We start from the raw sequence: 21,361 nt of genomic DNA on the forward strand, positions 1-21,361 counted from the left end.
CACGGGCTTGCTCGTTTATGTTTCTAAAAAGTCACTATGTTGATGAGGGGTGGACTCCTTAAATTGCTTATTTTAGTTTATTATTATTAATCTTTTTTTTTTAAATATCTTCCTAACTTCAAGTTCTTGTTTAACTCAATTTAAGATCTTTTTATCCTCTGCTGCTGGGATGACACCTCTGTATCCTGCTGCTGGCTTCTAACCCATTTTTTCTGCTGAGCCAAGATGCTGCAGTCAAGGGGGAAAAATACTCCTGAGGAGTTGTGGAGCCAATTCTGCACACTGGGAAGCTGAAAAGCTTGCTTTCCCTTGTAGTGCATTAAAAAGCTTTGTAATGATCCCATTACTGTTGTGGCCAAATAAACACTTTTAAAATGTGGTTTATAACTTGACACTCTTTCTTTGCAGAAACAGTGTTTCCAGACCAAAGCGACTTCGAATATGGTAAGATTTATGTTGTTTATTCATTTCAAAGATCAAAGCCAAATGAGTGTTGTATTTCTACTGATAGCATTCTTTAAATACACAATAAATTCCTATAAGTGTTTCTTGTGTGGTTTTTGTTCCTTTTAGATTATGAGACATTGCGGACAACAGGGGTTATCCTTGCTGTCATTATGTTTGTCTCTGGCATATTAATAGCCCTGAGTAAGTTTAGACTTTAAAATATCTGTAAAAATATATATGTAATGCAAAGGCTTTGTAACATATATCAATATAAAAATATTGTTTTGGTAACTCATCTATCATTCCTCAAACAGGTAAAAAATTCACAAAATGTGTAAAATCCTCATCCAAGTAAGAGTTTAGCAGATGATCCCCCCTGTGCATGTTGTATGAATTTGCCATCTTTTTTTAAATAAAAAAAATAAAATATTTATATATCCTACATTTCCTCCCCCCCTATCCCTGCACTGGATGCCTCTTCTCAAAATGCCCCTATTCTGCTCTTTGCACACACACTTCCAACACATTTATAAGATTACACAGATGTGGCAAATCACATGCGCATAGTAAGCATTTCTGAATGGACGCATCACTCTTCCTGTGTTGGTAGTGAATGGGCAGTGTCGATTCTCAGATTGTTGCATGCTGCTTGTATAGTAAGACTGGAAGAAAGGCGAGAGCTGCTGTTTAAATGGGGCAAAAGCTGCATATTGGTCTATAGTTACACTTAGAAGCCTGTGGCTTCAACTGCATCTAGATCTACCTGATATTGCAACCCCGATAATGGAAACACGTCAAGTTGAAGTTGTTGCCACAGTATTCGAACCGCACGAGTATGTTTTTATTGGAATTATTGATGAATTTAATTTTGAAGTCACCTCTTGACTAATTTCCTCCTTTGTTTTTCTAATTGCAGTTCCAGCTCATCTGGTACTCAAATCCCAAAGACAGAAGGTAATTTCATTTATCTAGATGGAACTGTTTAGAGTGACTGTGTGCGCTAAAACTTTGCTATTTTTCCATTATTCTCTCTGACTTATTTCCTTTTCTTTTGCAGTACCTCCTCCAACTGTATAGGCATTACAGCACAAGCTTGAAAACAAAAACAGAAGCCCATGCTAGCAAATAGATACAAGTAGATCAGCTGTGTTGGTGGCCACTCCTCTTATGGATAACATACCTCTGATGGGTGATTGATAAACAGGGTTTTCTTATACAACCTGACCTCATCCCATATTATTTGGCAAAGCTGCAAAACATCTGTCTGTAGATTACTCTGTGTAGTGTTTAAGATGAAAAAGAAATGACAAGGACACTCAATGTTCACATCAAACACAGGAAATGGGTGTGGTTTCTCTTCTACATCTTTTACTGTTATAAAACAATAAAATCAAGAGCATGATTACAAAATTAGAAATGTGTCCATCATGTGTACAGCAATTGAAACTGCATTCATTGAGCCAGTTTAACATTCGTCTTTATGATTTATTCCTTTTTTTTTTCTCCTGCGCAGGATCTTTCAAACAGCAGATCCAGCTGGTAAACCAATCGATGGAAAAACCGAATCATAACAAATCAAAATTTGCAAAATGAAATAAATGAAAAGTCAACATTCATTTTGAGGTTACCTTTACAAATATAACAGTCAGAGCTGATTCAGTTCTAAAGCAACAGTATTCAATTCCCTGTAAAGGCTAAAAGGGAGACTACTTTCAAATGGATCCCATCTACTCTTGTTATAAGAATGTCAGAAATTATTCTCATGTGAAGCAAGAGTGTAGCAAATGAAAAGCATGTTCATGAGAAATGTTATGTGGTTTTGTTGTGAGATTTCCTTTGTGCTTTACAGGAATTTACAGCGTGTCTAATATAAAGGATGACACATAAGTGAGAGGCTTACTTGTCACTCAGATTACACTCATTTAATCTGTGATTAAGTTTCACTGTCATTGCAGTGAAGGTTGGTTGAAATTGGCCTTGAAAAATAAATACTGTGAGTGTAAACAAAAGTGCAAGCTTCTTATGTGTTGCTGTATTTTCCATGCTGCTAATTTCTGAAGCTGAATGTAAACGGGACTGTTCAAAGGGTACCCCGAAGATCAAAAGAACCTGATGGAATTTAAGCACTGTTATCGTCCTCGCACTCATGACTCATGAGTAAAAAGTACAGTCAGTCAGACAATTTGTCACCACACTTACTCATGTAATGCCTCTTCGACAAAGAAAAAAAAAAAACATATTGTCTGTCACAATCATTTTTAAAAACATAGAGGTTTTACCCTTAAAGTTTCCTTTTCCACAAAGGAAAGTGCACCTGAGGTTACACAAATATGTATGATGCATACAGAAAGGAGGTTCAATCGTACAACAGATTATTCTCATTCCAAACACACATGAAGCACACATACTGATTGATATGACAACCATCACTCACTGTATCATTATGATAATATTTCAACGAGGGGGATTTGAGACAACAAGAGGTCTTTCAGGGACATTGTCCTGGAGCTTATTTTCACGATTTCACAGAAATCAACATAAAACCGGGAGTTTAGCCTAACAGAAAAATAAATATTACTCCACCTTCGACTACTACTTTTTTTTCCCAATAACTAATGCTAATGTTTTGTAGTTCTGTTGTTTCATTGCAAAATGTTAAAAAAAATAAATATGTTACTTAAAAACTTTCAAATGCATGCCTGATTTCTAGCAACAGCGTTTCGTGGAAAAGTCTTCACAGAGATATCACATTTCGGAATGAAATCCTTCACTCACAGAGGAATACTTCTGCCTAAGAGTAGTAAATAAATAAAACACTACGGTTTTACAGAAACTAAATACCAAGCAAATTTGAAGCTTTAGAATTAAAGCATCCTTTGTCTATTGCAATGTGAATTACACAGCATTTGGAGATTTATATACCAAAGTAGTCTTGTTTACTCATCAATATATAGGCTGGATACTCCCAGAGTGTCATCAAAATAAAACGTAAACCCCCCTTCTCAACAGAGGAACTATCTTAAAGACATATTCCCTCCAAAATGGGACTACAAATTATCTGAGTCATTCCTGGTCCTGCAAGGACACGATACGTCGACGAGAGGAAGCACTTCGTTTCTTCAGCATGAGCTTGAGCTACAAGTTAGGAGATAAATTAATATAAGTAAACTGAAAAATCAAGTCAATCACAAAAAAAAGAAAGAAAAAAAAAAGTGAAGATATGGGTGATTACCTGTTCTCCCAGCAGGCCGCTCTGCAGCAGGTGAGCTGGCTGGTCATTCTCCAGATTGCGGATGCTGGGATCAGCTCCTTTGCTCAGCAGCAACTGCAGGATCACCTCCTGGTGGAGGTTACCATGGAGACCGGCTGCCATGTGTAAAGCTGTGTGGCCGTGAGCCTGTGGGGGGAAAAATATAAAAGCCGCATAACTCGGACTGTTCACAGACAGCTATAGCTGTACGCTTACACATTATGTATTTGCGCATAAACACGTGTATGCATAAAATTCTGCTCTGAGTTTCTTGTCAGTGTGGGACTCACTTTCATATTGACAAAGTCTTTCATGTTCGGCAGGGGAATGCTCAGCAGATAACGCACCAGATCAATGTTCCCCTCCTTCACAGCCAAATGCAGCACAGTCTTGTTACTTTTGATTTCCTGGAATTGGAGAATTGGAAGTAATGGGAGAGACATAATGAAACCACAAGTCAGACTAGAACCGCTAAAAAGCGTCAAGCAACAAGGAGAAAACAAAAGAGAGAACAAAGAGGGGAATGGTTGGCAGCATGACGACATCTTGGTTAGATAAAACCCCAGGTAGCTTAAAATTCTGCCTTGAAGTACAGGCCTTACTGTGTTGAACTTCACAGTTGACCTACCTGACTGAGAAGGGATGCCCCTGCACCAAGTAGCATCTGCACACAGGAGAGCTTCTCAATAGCTTTGGTCTGAAGATTAACATCTGCATGCCCATTGGTAGACAAAGCCTTCACCGTGACACTGTGAGAAATGGCTGCACAGTGCAGAGGGGTCATCCCTGAGACAAAGAAAATATATATCTTTTAGGGGTTCCAGTAAATATGTTGGAGTTGGAGCTAAAAGCAAAGATGTTATTTTACCTTCAAAATTGCGGGCCTCCAGGTTGACGGCCGGCCTGCTCGACAGAATCGCCTGCAGAAACAGATCGCTGATTAGATCTCCTCACTCTTATCTTTGCTTGTTTTGTTTTTTAAGTCATGCCAAAGTCATTTAGTAGTTACTGTAGCTTTACCCGCAGAACCCCTGGGAATCCATAGTGGGAAGCCAGATGAAGAGCGGTTTGTCCATTAACGTCACAGGCGTTGATGTCCGCTCCCAAAGACAGCAGATCTTGGACAATGTCTGCCTGGTTTGCCGTCACTGCCACCAGTAAAGCAGTCTGCACAAGCACAGGTAGTATACACATGTATTTTAAGAGACCATGTCAACAACAATCAAACTGAATGATGTTTTTTTTTTTTGTTCATACCTTTCCCTTGTGTTCTTTTGCATCAAGTCTCCCTACATCCCTCAGCCTCTCCGCAGCAGCATAGGCACACTCTCTCAGTCCCTTGGCAGTGTAGATGTGCAGGATGCTGATAGAGAAAGAACACATCACAAATTAGTTATGAATGAGACTACATAATTGTGGTAATCCCCACAGCCAATTTCACTCTATTTTCTCTCACGAGTTCACTTGTGACAAGGAATAGAATTTGTAAGATTGTAATTGTCACTGAGCATGAGTGGCTGACTCATTTTCATATTTAGTTTTTTTTTCTTTATTCATCTGTCTAGGATTACCAAATGGGTTCTCACTTTGAGCTCACGACTGAAAACGAAACTGTAGGAAAGTAAATAAATTGTGTACTCGTGTTCAAAGAGCGCAATAAAGTTATCAGCGGGGGTTTGCGTGGGTCCAGAAAGTGAACACGCACTGCATTGCAAAATATCTAGAAGAATTAACACTTACTTGTATTTTAATGTTTGTAATGCAGGCTAGAACTTAAAATTGAAACCTCAGTCCACATTTCCCACTGGCAAATTGACTTTTATTCTCTGCTTTAAATCTCAATAGCCGGTATAAACCAAACACTCCCCGCTAACACACTCATGATCACTCACGTGTCTCCGTCTTCATCCTGGCAGGTAGTTCTGCTGTAGTCCATCCTGCTAAGCAGCATTCTGGCTTCCTCGAGCTTGGTGGCATCCATTGTTGAACTGAAAGTCAGCTGTGTGGTCTGGCTTGGGTCCAGAAGTGACCAGGAAGAATCTGAGAGAGCCCCCAGGCAGTCCTGTGCAAAGGAATGCAGATTTTACTCAACAAACTCAAGATAGGATTATCAAACTTGCAAAGTCTGCAAACAAAGGCTAACACTTACATATGGCTGGGACATTGTTTCCACAAATGGATGGACTGGTTGCTGTGTGTATTCAGGTGTCATTGTGTGGCTGTAGGTTGTGGTAAAGCTGGTTCCTGGTTGGTTGCCATAGAAACTGAGTGACTCAGGAGCTGGGGCCCACTGCTCATAGCTCACTGCCATGTCTGAGTAGCTACTTGCTGCACCTAGAAAGAAGAAAACTTCTTTTTATCACTGAAAAGATAAAATTACTTAAATAACAAGATCTCTGATATACTTTTGGTTGATTCCCTACTCTCTGTGTTGCAATCATTTGCAATAGTTTTTGCAATAGTTGAGGTCAGTGTTAATAAGAAAAATGCTTATTAATGCCTACCCATCCAAAGTTTTTTGCATTTAGTCTTTAACAGAAGCTGCCCAGTCCTTACCTGTACAGGAAAATGGTTCTGATGGAGGCAATTGCTGCAAAAAGAAGAAGAAGCAGGAAAAACTGTGAACAATCAAATCCTGATAATGTAAAATTTGATGAGATGCACAGGTACTATATGTGCTGGCTTACTGTAACAGTAGCTGGAGGAACAGGACTTGTGCTGGTTGTCGGGCAGCAGGGTGGCACAGAGGACGTCTCGCGTCTTCTCTTCTGCTCCAAGAGTTTTTTCACTGTGGGCAGTGTGCAACACGGCTTCTCTTTTGGCGCTGGGAAAGTAAGTAATATGGAAATTGCTCAATTTTTCAACATATTACTGGCAAGCCTCCTCAGTCTTTAGAGCGGTTGAGCAAGCCCAAATCATGATATTCCAACCACCTTGCTTCACAGTTGGTGTGAGGTTCCTTCCTTGTCTACTGTCCCCGTGACCAGCTGTATACACCATAATGATCCTAAAGGTTTGCCTAGCTATGCCTATATGTGTCCAAATGCAGGTCAAATTTGAATGTCTTTGTTTCTGTAGATGCACTTAGACACAAACAGAAGAGTCACCTGCAGACCCTGTGATTCCTTGGTAGCATTTTTGGACCATCAAATCGTGTAGCCTCAATTTAGCGAAGGGTGCAATTAAGGACAAATTTGAGACTTCTTAAATCTCATCCCAGTTACAGGGATCCACAACCTTTTTTTGTGTTTAGATACCTCTATTAGAGAGCTCTTTAGACCTTGGCCTAATGGAGGGAGATGAGAACAACAGACCCAGAGGTTCAACTTGTTACACAAGCGAGACTAATGATTGGAACCTGATTCCAACTTCACTGATTTTAAGGTGTGGTAAGTGTATGGGCATGAGCGTACTTTTCTTTTCTTTTTTTCTGCGTGATTCATGTCTTTAAATTTATTCAAATGTACATAAATGACAACAAAATGTAAATTTTAGATACATGTTCTCTATCTGTTGCCTTTTTACTTCTTTAATCACATGACTATATACTGGTGACATTTAATCGATATCAGAGGCAATGTTTAATCATCACTAGTCATTTGTTTGCTTTCGTCTAGAATGTCTTGGAGTATCGAAAGGTTTTCTACAGCCAAAGATACATTTTCTTTTTCTTGTTTCTTACAGACTTACTTTACAAAGATCTAAAATAGGGTGAAGATGCAAATTTTGAGATTTGAAAAATGAAAGCAGAGAACGCTTGAATACCTGCCTCTTTTTTTTTTCTGTTAATCCACTAATGAATGAATGCAATGAGCGTTTAATGTCTGGAAATATCAATTTGAAATGTTTTCCAACAAAAGGACAAACTTGTTTACAGCCATTAAAACTTAGCTTATCAAAAAGTTAAACCTTTAAACGAATAAATGAAGTCTGATCACAGACAGCCTTTTTATGTCTGCAGAAGTGGATTTACTCTCACTGTGTACTCTATGGAGTCTATGTGCCACTTGGCTTTGATTTGTTGAGGGTTAACTGTCAACCAGCCTAATGATATAATTATCACTGATATAAATGAAGCTTAAAAGGTATGAAAGCATCAGAATAAGAAATATAAAGTGAGTCGTGAGCTTATGATTCATTTATCAAATGAATCACAAGCTGTACAACTCTCATCACATCTCATTTTCTCCACGCTCACCTTTCACATACATTCACATCAAGTCCATTATGCAGTGAGTGTGTTTTCCCTTTCTGATACTAAAGTATCATTTCCACTGAACAGGTAAAGGAAATCAGAAAAATAGGAAACAAATATTACAAAACAGAATTCAGATGTTTCCAGCTGAGATGTTGTGACCACACAGGTTGTTTCCTCAAAAACTTCACCCCACATGTGTAAGATAAAGTGATATTTCCACCCTGTCTGTGGAACTGCGGTACAAAAGACAAAGCTATGCAAAACCTCCTCCATTAGGAACACAGATAATGTGGCCAAGCAAACCAGACAGATTAATCAGAAAGGCTGTAGTATGGGATAACCACTGCTTATTTTCTATGACATCTTCCTGTAGTACCGCTCCGTTACGCTACACAATGGCAAACCACATCTTCCTGCCTTGGTGTGTCACAGGCTTGTCACCTCAACACGTGTAGTTGCCTTGTGCTTTCTATTGAACCATGTCTGGAAGGTAGAGCACAAGAAGTCTGCTCTTTTGTCACGTCTCTGTTTTGTTTTGTTTGGGGTTTGTGTTGTTGTTGTTGTTGTTGTTTGTTAGCTTTTACTTTATGAATATTAAGCCTTACAGGGACAACACAGCCCTGTTCACCAAAGCAAACACACGGAGTGTGCGCTTCCGGAAAAAAAATGCAAATTCGACCACTGAGATGAAAAAAGAAAAAAAAGAAAGAAAAGATTGTAGATCTCTGTTGGCAAGCTGTGTCGCTTCTTCTCAAAGCAGAAGGAGGAAAAAAAGAAACAATAATCTCACTTCCACTTAAAAACCAGTCCTTGACAATAAGCTCATGGTGCTGTGTGTCATATGCCGCCCCCCCCAGCACACAATAAAGGTCACTTAATGAGAATACATGACATCAGTCTGTACATTTCAGGGCCGCAAGTTTCATTTTCAAGTTCAAAAGGTGTTACTATAGGTTACTCAATCCTGACTCATTTTAACTTTATATCAAAATGTCACTTTTGGCCCGGTGATGTAATGCTGCAATATAAGTGCACATTCTCTGTTTAAAAGTATCTCTGAAAAGATGCCACCAGTTGATCGAAGTTGCCCTGTAGGCTGCCAGACGCCAGGAAATGGCCTGGGGGACCCACGCATGCACATACATTTGGGCTTACACTAATCTAACCCCCACGCAGCTCTGGGCTAGACTGTGCTATATTCAAATAGGTTTTGTGGAAACCCCTGGACATTGAGTCATGTGAGTGGGCGGTTGGGGATTCCGACGACCTTTCTCTTTTGGCTCTATGCTCGGTGAAAAGAAAGAAGCATACAGCCAGTTTCCTCATTTTGTGGTTTAGCAGAGCTGAATATGTAATCGTTCTGCTTGTTTTTTAAGGGAGACCATAAACAAATAAGCTTAAGCAAACAAGATGCTGTCACGTCACACAGCCTGCCTGTCTGGCACTAATCATAAAATGGGGAAATGAAAACATACTAGCATGGGTGGAGGTGTATTAGGGTTTCCCCAAATGATGTCCTGCTTGTTGGATTCACCCGAACTGTGATGTCATATATGAAAAACCAAGCCAAGAGGAAGGCTAGTGCATGAAAGCACCAGTGAAATGACTGAACTCACTGTACTCTATTCATATCAAAAACACATCCCCCTATTGGCATAGCGTGGCAAACATAGTCTGACTATAAAAGCACACCAGGAGCTGAAAAAGAGCGATTCCTGCCACGTTTAGGAGGCAGCATCCCGATTAAAATTCATAGAAAACCCTATCAGATGTGTCCTGTCCTGTTGATGACATAGGTCTGTGTCGACGTAAGCTTTTAAATGACACCTCATTGTAATTAAACTCTAACACACACACGCACAACACAAAAACGAGAAACAGCTTCACCATCCCTGTCTATATAAAAACCCGAAAAACATACAAAGTAATGAGTTAGCGGTGTCGTCATCACAGTCAAACTATTCACACGATCAGGCTTCTAATCTGCCGCATCAAAAGCACAAACGTACTCACATTTATCAAAGTGCATGTCAGAAACTGTTTTGCTGTGAAGTCTTCGACAGATCGTCCGCTTGCTCGCCAACCTTTTCAATGAGGGATGACCGAGGGATCTCTGACGCTCTGCCACGCTGTAGTCTGTCTGGCTTGTTTTCTTGTTGTGATAGTGCTCCACACAGAGCATGCAGTCCCTTTCCCCTCAACCCCCAGCTGTGGTCACGCCCTCGAGCACGAGGAGGGAGGGCAAAGCGTGAAAAGCAGAAAGAAAAAAAAGAAAAAAATAAAAGTGTGAGAACGAGCTGTGAGTTATGCGAGCAAAAGGTATGACAAGTGAATAAAGAGTTGTTTATATTTAGGCGCTGTTTCGGACAGAAGAGCGTTTATTTATAAATGGTTACCATTACTTCACCCTGCACCAGCTGAACGACTAAACCGCCTCAGGAATGAGTAATGGGTTGTCCAGTCTCGTAGTAGGCTAACAATAAACACAATCAGACATTCTGCTTATAGAGTACGTTCGCTTTTAATACTTGAAGTACATTTTGAGGACAAAAGTGAGTGACGGCGAAATACATTAGTTTTTACGTTGCGCTGAAAGCCTAAACAAGCTGGAACTCCTTGACTGTTTTGTAGTACAGTTTATAATGACACTTATGTCATGTTTCAAAAGCTCATCTCAAGTTGGTAGATTTAGATGTGTGGAATCAAAAAGGTCGTGGAAGTGATCGCAAAAGTACAAGTGCCTAAATGTTAAAGTAGTAACTGGCAAAGAGATAAGTGATCTGAAATTTTCAACATTGCGCTGATGCAAAACAACGTTTGATAGAAAACTAAAGAAATATAGTAACACGTTATCTCAACCTACTGTTATTATGACTTATATAAAGTTCTAAAGATAATGAACTCTTATCAAGTTTGTTTTTATAGCCAAAAAATGTGATCTCAGCTTACAGTGAACAGGGTATTTATTATGATTTAAAATATCAATTTTCTGCCATTCTGCTGCCCGCAGTGTCAATAGAGATGCCCAGACCTTCCTTTCCAGCTCTTCTTTGTGGACTGTATGTAAACTCCATGTAAACATATTATCTTTCTCTTATCTTTGTTACCAGTATAGATAAAGTCTTACGGGAATCTCTGTGTCACCTAAAGAGAAAAACAACATCAAAACATCCAACTTGGTGGTGAGTTGTTTTTTGTTTTTTGCCAAATGACTAATATATATGTTTAGGGTTTTTTTTTTTGCCTACTTTCTCCATAAACAATTGTCAGACAACACAGAGAGAGGCTGAACAACATAATAATGCAGAAAGATGTAAAAGTGGAAAAAAGAGTTTAGAATATATATTTAAAGAATGTGTAATTGTGAAAAAGTGCTACTAAACAATGTTAAAGGAAAAATGTGTCTCATCAGATATTTAGCTGTGGGTTTAGTTATTTTTGAAAGGTTTGGATATTCCATTTGTGTGCTTGCTGTAAATATGCTCTCAGATATGAACCTACCAAGAGGACTAAATACACACTTCCATATATTCAGGACTAGGGCTTGTGACCTGTACATTCATCACAAAATCTTATAGTGACCCTAATGCTCGCCCTGTCATACATGTTCCCATTGTGGGAATTCATATTAAACAATTCTCAAATAATTGAGCAAAAAGTGCAGTCTTCAGGCTGTCCTGAAGTCTGTGGTTTTCTGTATTATTCTCAGTCTGAGTGGGCGTCCTTAATATGATTATCATTGTCTGTAAATACAGCAGTCATGCTCACTTGCTATTCAAACCTTTTGTATGCAAAGGGAAGCTAATCAGAAGAAAATCAGCTTAAAGAGAGGGTGACCTTGAAGACAGAGGTGAAAAAGCCAGTTTAAGACAAAGGTTGAACCTCGGAGTGCAGTATGAAATATGTAAAGGAATAAGATAACATAAATAAGGATTATTTTAATCTGTGAATCATGCAGACCTACTCTAGTCAGATCCAAAACTGTAAATGGCAAGCTGAAAATGAATGTAATGGGTAAACTTCAAGCTTTTGCATCTCTTGTATGTGTGAGAATTCTGTGATTTAGGTTTTTTCCATTTAGAAAAAGAAGAAAGAAGCAGAAAGGATCAAAAACAATGAATGGAAGAAAGTCAGATACAAAGAACAAGGACTGTACCGTCTAGTGATTATAATACAAATATATACCGTGTTGGAAATATTTACTTATCTATATACTATAGATATATATCTTCAGATGTTTAGTTTATATCCAGTAGGCATAGTTAATGCATACAGTGGACACAGTTTAACAATAAGCCCATCCAGCTTTAACTGTCTGTGCAGCAGTCCCAAGTTTAGTCTTCATTCTATTAGATGACTCTGGACCCTGATGACTTTTTGTTGCTGAAAGCTCTGTTTAGTTCAAGGAACAACTCAGACTTGAAAGGGCAGATAAAAGAAGGGAAACTACACAAGATGTTTTCTGTGTTTAGTATATCAGGCTGTGGTCATCCACAGCCCAGCCCAAAGCCTAACCGAGAGTTCTGGCTCCACCTCTCAGTAAATTCTCCAGATGGTTTGATCTATATTCTACATCCCACATTTGCTCTGCTAATGCCAGTATACCTGTACACATAACTACTGGAAATACCTCAGGTCTGCCACACGCTCAGCTACACTTTTCCTAGTAAGAAAGAAAACTAATAAGCTTCTTTCAGAGAAAGTTATGCATCATTCTTCAGAGAATCTTTTCAGGGTAAACAATCAACCTCTGGGGACTTCTTCTCATGTTTTGGTAGCAACTATTTACAGGGCTCCAAAATTATGTTAAAAGTATTTTTTTTAACTATTTAAAGTCATGGGGATTTTAAAGATTTTAACTTACTTTCTTAGTCATACTTATGTTATTAGATTAAGTCACAGTAACTATGTAACCATCAAAGATATGGCAGTTCTTTGATGTCCCCTTATCTTCACATATTCAGAAGAGATAAGTGTCTACAAATAACAGTATTCTTCTTAAGGAGGCTATTTAAAGGATAATGAGAATCTGTAGTTAATTTGCTGAATAATATCTTTAATGCTAAGCATAATAGATATACACTCAGTGGCCACAATATTAGTTACACCCAAATCACCTGCTCATTAATACAAATATCAAAATTAACCAATCACACAAAAGCAACTCAGTGACATGGACATGGTCAAGATTGTCTGAAGTTAATACTGAGCATAAGAATGGGGAAGGTAAGTGACTTAAATGACGCTGACTATGGCACAGTCGCTGGTGCCATACTGACTGATCTGAGTATTTCAGAAACTACTGATGCACTGGGATTTTCCCACACAACCATCTCTAGGGTTTACAGAGAATGGTCCAAAAAAAGAACATGTCCAGTGAGTGGTAGTGAACATGTGTTGTTCATGCCAGAGGTCAGTGGCGAAAGTAAATCAAATCACAACAGTTTTCAACTGAGCTACAGAAGAGCATCTCTGAACACACATGTCGAATCTTAAAGCAGATGGGCTGCAACAGCAGAAGACCACACAGGGTGCCACTCACACAGCTAAGAGCAGGAAACTGAGGCTACAGGTTACACAGGCTCACCGAACATGGACAACAGAAAACTGTAAAAACATTGCCTGCGATTTCTGCTGCAACATTTTGATGGCGGGGTCACCACCATCCTGCTTTGTATCAGTCGTTCTGGTGGGTGGTGTTGGTGTAATGATGCTGAGGTTGTTTTCTTGGCACACACATAGACACTGTTTAAACACCACAGCATAACCTGAGTATTTTTGCTTACCTTAATGACTGCTGTACCCATCTTCTGATGGCTGCTTGGAGCAGGAAAATACACTATGTCACAAAGCATAAATGATCTCAAACTAGTTTATTGATCATGAGAATGAGTTCACTTTTCTCAAATGGTCATTATGGATTTGCAGCTAACAAAATCTGCAGCAACCGTGTGATGTTATCATGTCAATATGGACCAAAATCTCTCAGGAATGTTTCTAGCTTGTTGAATCAGTGTCATGAATAATTAGAGCACTTCTGAAGGCAAAAGGAGGTCCAACCTGATACTAGTAAAGTGTACCTAATGAAGTGGCTAGTGGATTGCTTTACTAAAATAGTAACCAACAAACCCAAAGTATTTTAAGACTCAAATGTTGAACTATGTTGTTTTATTATATTATATGTTGCTTCACATCAAGAAGGTTCTGAGTCTGCTGGCATGTTCCCCCCATACTCTGGTTACTCTGGTTTCCTCAGTCCAAAATCTAGAAATTACTTGGATTAGATTAATTGGTGATTCCAAATTGCCCATTGGGATCATTTGGATAATTGCCCATTCAAATCAACCATGAATTGGATAAGCAGAAGAGAATGGATGGATGTTAATTAGAATAGAAGGAAAAAGTGGAAGTACCAATTTCAGACCAATAATAAATATCAATGAAGAAATGTAATGCTAAATTAAATAAAACAGGGAAGTGTTTTTTTCACCTTCTAACATTATAGATGTGGTAAAAGCAGTACTCTGTGCTTTTCACAATCCTCTATAAGGTAACTAACCTCACCCACAGGTTATACATTCACTGCTTTTGTGGCTACAAAGCTTGTTTACAGAAGAGACAGCAAGAAAGCAGTCCTAGCCATGTGTGCATCAATGTGCACCTTTATTTTTCTGTGGTCTTTTAACTGTTTTACTTCAATTTAAGTGTTTAGTCCTGCTATTTCTCCTTTATGTTTTCTGCTTATTTATTGATCTTTGGTCTAACAGATGAGCTTGGTTATTCTATGAGAAGGCCTGCAGCTCCCTCTGCTGTTGTACAGCTAGAATATAGCAGGTGGCAGTGCAATATTGCTGACCTGAACCGAAACCGAAGTCAAACCGCACTGAACAAAATACAAGATTTATTTTGCAACCACTGGATAAAATGTGTAAACAAAGAATTTTACAAAAGTCAAAATCTGAATTGCTGGAAGAAGGGTTTCAGTGAAATGTATTTATTACAGTTTAGTTATTCAAATGAATCCTGAAATATCATTTTACGATTATATACATATTAAATAAAATATAACTTTTCTTTTCTTTTTTCTTTTCTGGATTTTAGGAGTAGCCAAGAGTTATGTTGTAAGCATCAGCAGTGGTGACATTTAACAACCCACAGTTTCTGTCAGTGTGAACGCTGACAGCAACAACATTTGAAAAAAACAGAAACCCAAAACCACATTCAGCAGCTACAACAGCTAACAGCAGCAATGGACTGTAGTAAATAAATAAAACTGATTCCCACATTCTTCCTTTCAACATTGGATATATTGTGGGTTTTTTGGAAACAATGTTGTACTCCATTAAATACAGATTCACTCTGTCAGAGCTCAGCTGTTATTAAATAATCTGTAGTGGAGACAAGCTTGCAGACGGTGCTTCAGCCCACCAAAGGAAGTTAGAAAGTTTGACGTCAGAGATGTCAGAGGAGAAAACGAATAGCAAGTCACACCATGTTTTGGATAGCAGAAGGCAGATCAGCAAACCAGAGAAGGTACGGTTTTTTTGGACTCCCATTTACTTTCTCTTCATCATCATTTTTAATTTTAAAGATTTAATCTGTCAGAATGTTTTTATTCGGTTAGATTATTCGAGGAAAGGTTGGATTTATAAAGTTGTGAACAGGAAATGTTTGCATATGAAATGCAGTTGCTTGAACTAAATCTTTTAGGTTTTTTTGGGTTTTTTTTTTAAATAATTGTAATGATTTAGACATATGTTAACATTTTCTGAATTTTTCATTTACTAATTTTATCTCTATCGCTTTGTAACTACCCACACAGTCCATCATGTCTCGTTGTGATGTAGAGTATACAAAAGAGGTCAAGCCTACAGTTCTGAGACATTTCAGAGGTTCTGTCCTTAATACAAAAATTAAAATGTATCAAAATTCGAAGAATGGATACTGTAACATGAACTTTATTCTCCACATCTTTGGAACATGTAATATAGGACAATGTTTGGTCTCTTCTTGTCTTTCAGATAGAACATAACTGAGCTGACCTTCATGGCGATGGCAAATAACAAATTCCTCACCGTTGTCCTATTTGGTCTTTTTTTCAGTAAGGATGATTTAATAGTATTTCTCTTTTCTTTTTGTACACACACTCAAAATGAAGGTGGTCTCACACAGGAAAGTAAAACCACAAGCTGCTGTGCACAACGGAAACTTAACTGACTTGTTAGAGGAACTTAAAGTAAGTTTCAACTAACATATCCCTCTTTGTTCCCTTTCTTTCTCTAAGGCCTTGCTCCAGCACTTGCTGGTAAGTATCAAAAAAGATGATGTGTCAACTTCCTAAATGCATTTAAAAAAAATGAATCTTAATGTTGAGAAAAAAAATACAAATAAAAGTAAATGTAGAACTAGGCAACCAGTCGTGATGACTCAGTTTTTCTCTACATCTCTTGGGTTTTTTTCTTTCTTCCCACTCCATTTCTGTCTAACTGTCTGTTTCTCACTTTTTGTATTTACCAGACAGCACAGTGTCTTGCTACAGGATTGAGCCAGGAACAATAGCAGGCATCATCTGTGCAGATGTGGTGCTGACCCTTATTATTGTCGTTGTAACATACCGATGTGCCAGTTTTCGGCGTCAAAAGATAGATAATGGTAAGATGACGGTGAAGGGCTCGCCGGTCCCTGGGAGCCCTTTTATTTTATCACATTGGATTTCTTTTTTTCTTTCATATTCACCTATAAGACTGTTTCTCAACTATATTTTCACTATATTCATCAAACTGACTTCTTCTGTTATGTGTGATTTTAGCATCAAGTGTATACTTTCAACTAATAGCTTTTCTCCATTGTGCTGTCTCTTGTCTGATTTCTTCACAGCTCACAAAGTGTATATGAATGTCCGGGCCAACTGCAAGAGCTAAAAGGATGGTGCAGTGCATGAAAACACTTTCAACTTTCTTGTAGAAAACTGTTTACCTTTTTTAAAGAAATCTCCTCTGAAAATTAATTATACAAAAAAATCTTTAACTATTACATTTTAAGTTGAACACATTGTTTTACACATTTTATATCTTACTTCTTAGACTTCAACCTGTTAATTCATACTACAAAAAATAAATAAAAGAGTCTCATAAATGGGATTTCATACTCATACAATGTGGACTGTGATTTTAAATATGTTACAAAGTTAGATAAGATGTGTTTCAGTTTATTTAGTAGAGACTTTGAAAAAGGCAGTCCAGTTTTATCTTTATAGTACCATTTCACAGCAACAGTTGCCTCAAGGTACTGTTTATTGTAAAATAAGGACCCTACAATAGTACTGCATTTTAATAATATTAATTGTGTGTGATAATAATAATTGCATATGGTTAACATTCAAATACACTGTTAAAAACGATCAAGGAAACATTTGAGCAATCTTAACTTTAATTTTTGCTCTGATTTTGTATAAACAGCCCTCAAAGCATTGTTACAGCATTTTGATTACAAAAAATAATATACAAGGATTCCAACTTGAGTATTTTATTCACGGACATCAGATGTGTGGTTTAAATCTTCCTTTAATATTTTTCAGCAGTGTTATTTAATGTTAATTTAATGCAAACTATCGAAATAGTTTAACGGGACATGGAGATGTTGTGCAAATGTTCATATTATATTTACAAACTGTAAAATGTATAAAAAGTAATGCTAAAAAAATGTCCACTTTAGCACATTAATAAAAGAAAGCTAAAACATTCTTGTGTCTGGTAAGTTTTTCTTTTTTAAAGATGGAGGAATATTTCATCTTCTGACATGTTCACAGAACACATTTATATGGTTTTTAGCCAGTTAACTTAGTCTTGTTTTTCTACATTGTATAGCTTCACAGATTGTTCGGTTGCGCATTACTTTCTGTTTGTTTCTCGCTTTCATCTACTTGGTCATTCTGTAGCTGACATTTAAGACCTGATTAGATTTCAGACATGTAGGACATGATTAGATTTGGAGCGTGGTTCCGCTGTGTGGTTAACATGGCTCCACTTTGTCCTTTCAGGCAAACACAGAATGAAAAATGCTAACCAAAGTGATTTCATATCTCTTTACTTATGTGTCTGATCTCAAGTACACAGTGTGCTTGATTGATGTACAGTGTCTCCTTTCAACCGTCTCTTATTACCTTGTGAGTCATTTACTTTCACAGTTTTGTGGATGATGTCAACTTTTAAAGCTAAACTTCCGGTGATATGTAGCAAATATGCCTTGCTGCCTGTTTCTTTGTTAATTAACAGAAAATGTTACACAACGCAACATTTCCCTGTTAATCTGTGTTTGTGTAAAAAAGTGTATTTGAAATTATTTTTATATTTTATATTTTATTTATTTTGTTTTATATTTTAAAAACAGTCTTCCAAGTAATTAATTTCTAAGTAATTGAATAAAGGTCAAGAGTGTCACCTAATAAGACATCAGTTCAGGTTTATGCTCTGAGCCACCTGATCATCGCTATGTCTCCACTTCATTGGGCTCACATGTCACCTGTCACCCCCATTTATCAGACATTACTTTTGGTGGGGAACTCTACAAAGTGATGTTAAAGGCTATAAAGTTGCCTGTTCCACCAGTGCACAAAACAAAAGCAGCACTCAATGACCATCAATGACCATCAGGTTTACTTCAACCACTAACCACCCCCATAGACCTTGGTCACATATAACTTTAGACTTTGCTACCAGCGAGCCCGTTTCCTCCAGTCCGTAATTCTCCCTGCAGTTGACAGGTTCTCCAAGTCAGGCCATTTTGTCTCTCTGGACAAACTCTCCTCTGCCTCCGAAAACACCAAGCTCTTTGTGGCTCATGTTTTCAGACTCCACAGACTCCATAAGGTCTCTGACAGAGGTCCTCAGTTCACTTCAGAGGTCTGGAAGACCTTCTGCACCTCCCTGGGAGCCAAAGTAAGCCTTAGCACCGGATACCACCGGCTATCCAATGGTCAAACCGAAAGTTGTCGACATGTTTGGACCTGGACTCTGGAAGCATTACTAAGGACCGCTGATGGACAGCGCTGCTACGGGGATCGGCTGAGAAGACCAAACCCCAAGTATGCACCAGGGCTTGCTGCCAGAGGCATTCCTCTCAAATCACGCAAGCTAGCTCCATGCTATATTGGATCATATTAAGTCAACACCTCCATGTTTTGCTCACCTCCCATCCATTGACAGCAATCAGCGAGGCAATAGCTAAGCGCAGTCATCCACTCTCCGCCAGTTTGTCAGCTACCTCATGGTGGTAACCAGGCCTCATTGCTTCGTATCTTTATGTCTATGCTCTTTACTTGCCTTGATTTCCTTGTGCCTTCAGTTTCTGACATGACACCGCGTAACTCGTGTGCAGCTCAAGTTTTGGCTACCCTCCTCAGAGCTCCATGCTCTCCTCCTGCAAATAAGACCGCAAATTCAGTGTTCACCTTTTCCCCAGTAATTGCTCTCCCCACTCAACACCTAACTTAGTTCTCCCTCTGTTTCAATGCCTTCATGTTAGACACTCACACTATGTTCTTAAATCTGTAAAGTGAAAGTAAATACAAAACTTCAAGGATGTTTCACTGATAATTATCAGAAACAGTCAAAATGCTTGAATTTGTCTTGCAAAATAGTGATACTGAAAACATGAAAAACACAAGTCTTGTTTTAATGTTCATACACTCACTGATTCTGAATTTGTGCTCAATATATCACTGGGTGTCCTGAAACGCAGCACCCAGTTGCTACTAACCCTCTTAATTACTACGGGAACAGTAATGTGTATATTTGGTTAAATGTGGGAATCTGCTTGACAATAACAGTGAAGCTTTCATTTTTACAGACAGTACACCCGACTTATAGATAAACCGGTGGTTTTAAAGCGGCTCAGAGACTAGGTAGCTCTTACTGTGGCCAACCGCTCGCACTAAACCACAGGTCATGCGGAAACGCTCTATACAGAGATACCATCACACGTATTTCTGCAGAAACTGAAGGTGTAATGAAACTGACCTCACACAGCTCCTTATCTTTGCCTAGCCTAGATTTTATTTTTATGAAAACATCGCTAAAAATTAAAATTAAAATAAATTAAAGGATTAAAGTCAAATATTTTCTTTTTATAGAGCAGCATTCCTCACAGAAATGTGGCAAAAACAGAACCACCAGCTTCCTCTTCTCTGAGTGGACTCACTTCTCCTCCTGCTATCAGAGTCATATGCTCACGAATCCTGACACCCTGACAACGCTCCCTGTGGACAGCCCTTTACCAGAGAACCCTTCTACCTTTCGATATCTAGGTGCGAGAGCCTAGCGAAAGAGAACAGAAGGACCGGAGGCTCTCACCCTCCTTGTCTCATTTCCTCTTAGACCAGAAACCAAAAACTTTAGAAGATGTCTGATGCTCTCTGTATTGTGGGTTCGTTGTTTGGTGAGTAGCGTATACTTTGGTTTTGAACATCTATAGCAATGGTAGCAAAGGAACACAGGACTACCCTCGATTCTTTTTATAACCTGAGGTTCGTTTATTCTTTTTCTCGCAGGCTCATCAGAAGGACAGCAAGGTATCTAGCTTCAACTCTTTGCTCGTGTATGATGTGTGTGTTTGGCTTTTGTATTTCAATCATATGTTGTTGGGGTTTTTTTTGTTTTAACAGAATGTGGTTCCTGTTACCTGATAAACATGGAATCTGTAATAGGCATTATTGCCTCTGACATCATCTTGACCATCTTCATCACTATTTCTGTATTTTGCTTTGCAACTCATCAGAGGAGAAAGAGGGAATGGGAATCACACAGTGGTGAGCACTGTATTCGTGTGCCTTTCTTTACATGTGTATGTTTGCCTAGTGGTGTTATGCCAAATGGGCATTAACCTGACACTTCTAAATCTCCTATCAGGCAAAAGAAGTGTACCATCATCAATTTCAAAGAAAATGGCAACAGAGGTCACAGAATCTCCATACCAGGTGATGTATAGACTCTTTTAAAAATAAAAAATGACTAACTAAAAACACACTTGAAACAAAACAATACATATAATGTATATTATACGTATTACAATGATGCATTGATTTGACTTTTCTGTAGGAGTTACATGGAGTCCAGTCAGATGTTTACAGTGAACTTCGGCACTATAGGAAATGACTGAATAACATAAAAAGTATCAAAGTGCTGACAGTGTCCTGTTTGTAATTAGCTCCACAATGTAAAATATAAACTAAGATTTGTCACATTTACTCGCAAATAATTTGTTTATTCTGCATTAATTGATTGATGTTGTATTCAGTGAGTACTGCCTGGCACTAAATGTAATCGTTGCTGCTTCACGTTCCTGTTTTAGGCTGTTTTATGATATGTATTTGTATCTAACTAATAATAAATGAAACTACATTTTAAAACCAGATTTTTGGCTCAGACAGATCCTGTCAAGTCTTCAAAAGTAATTGCATTGCTTCATTT

At 38.3% G+C, this 21,361-nt stretch overlaps 4 protein-coding genes across 5 annotated transcripts in view; 3 read left to right on the forward strand and 1 right to left on the reverse strand.

Annotated features, from left to right (window-relative positions):
* The window catches only part of LOC146658926 (FXYD domain-containing ion transport regulator 6-like), a 17,001-nt gene extending 15,277 nt beyond the window's left edge, over window positions 1-1,724 (forward strand). Inside the window, exons 3-5 of the mRNA XM_085422671.1 lie at window positions 409-444; window positions 1,364-1,401; window positions 1,505-1,724. Coding sequence (XP_085278797.1) covers window positions 409-444; window positions 1,364-1,401; window positions 1,505-1,524 — 94 coding nt within the window. The 3' untranslated portion in view covers window positions 1,525-1,724. The remainder of the gene's footprint in view (window positions 1-408; window positions 445-1,363; window positions 1,402-1,504) is intronic.
* Window positions 1,725-1,773: 49 nt separating this feature from the next.
* nfkbid (nuclear factor of kappa light polypeptide gene enhancer in B-cells inhibitor, delta) lies at window positions 1,774-10,040 on the reverse strand. The gene is made up of 12 exons (XM_085422669.1): window positions 9,909-10,040; window positions 6,385-6,521; window positions 6,254-6,287; window positions 5,847-6,031; window positions 5,590-5,759; window positions 4,955-5,060; window positions 4,718-4,864; window positions 4,566-4,617; window positions 4,326-4,483; window positions 3,988-4,104; window positions 3,680-3,844; window positions 1,774-3,582 (listed from the first exon to the last, which is right to left on the reverse strand). Exons 1-12 carry the CDS (start codon window positions 9,922-9,924, stop codon window positions 3,511-3,513), a joined length of 1,359 nt encoding a protein of 452 aa, XP_085278795.1. The 5' UTR covers window positions 9,925-10,040; the 3' UTR covers window positions 1,774-3,510.
* A 112-nt stretch (window positions 10,041-10,152) lies between these two features.
* hcst (hematopoietic cell signal transducer) lies at window positions 10,153-17,629 on the forward strand. 2 transcript variants are annotated; one of them, XM_085421799.1, is made up of 6 exons: window positions 10,153-10,214; window positions 11,006-11,077; window positions 15,917-15,996; window positions 16,180-16,200; window positions 16,413-16,547; window positions 16,773-17,629. In XM_085421799.1, the coding sequence occupies exons 3-6, from the start codon at window positions 15,942-15,944 to the stop codon at window positions 16,814-16,816; spliced, it is 255 nt and encodes an 84-aa protein (XP_085277925.1). In that variant the 5' UTR covers window positions 10,153-10,214; window positions 11,006-11,077; window positions 15,917-15,941; the 3' UTR covers window positions 16,817-17,629. The 2 variants fall into 2 exon arrangements, with proteins under 2 accessions (XP_085277925.1, XP_085277924.1); XM_085421798.1 differs by lacking the exons at window positions 10,153-10,214; window positions 11,006-11,077 and adding an exon at window positions 15,356-15,428.
* A 2,507-nt stretch (window positions 17,630-20,136) lies between these two features.
* Window positions 20,137-21,308, forward strand: tyrobp (transmembrane immune signaling adaptor TYROBP). The gene is made up of 5 exons (XM_085422672.1): window positions 20,137-20,330; window positions 20,443-20,463; window positions 20,557-20,700; window positions 20,801-20,868; window positions 20,990-21,308. The coding sequence occupies exons 1-5, from the start codon at window positions 20,294-20,296 to the stop codon at window positions 21,044-21,046; spliced, it is 327 nt and encodes a 108-aa protein (XP_085278798.1). The 5' UTR covers window positions 20,137-20,293; the 3' UTR covers window positions 21,047-21,308.
* Window positions 21,309-21,361: the final 53 nt, after the last annotated feature.

Source organism: Rhamphochromis longiceps, linkage group LG11 (assembly GCF_057381845.1).
Source record: "Rhamphochromis longiceps isolate RC_006_pf linkage group LG11, R_longiceps_female_GT1.1, whole genome shotgun sequence".
NCBI classification, from domain to species: Eukaryota; Metazoa; Chordata; class Actinopteri; order Cichliformes; family Cichlidae; genus Rhamphochromis; species Rhamphochromis longiceps.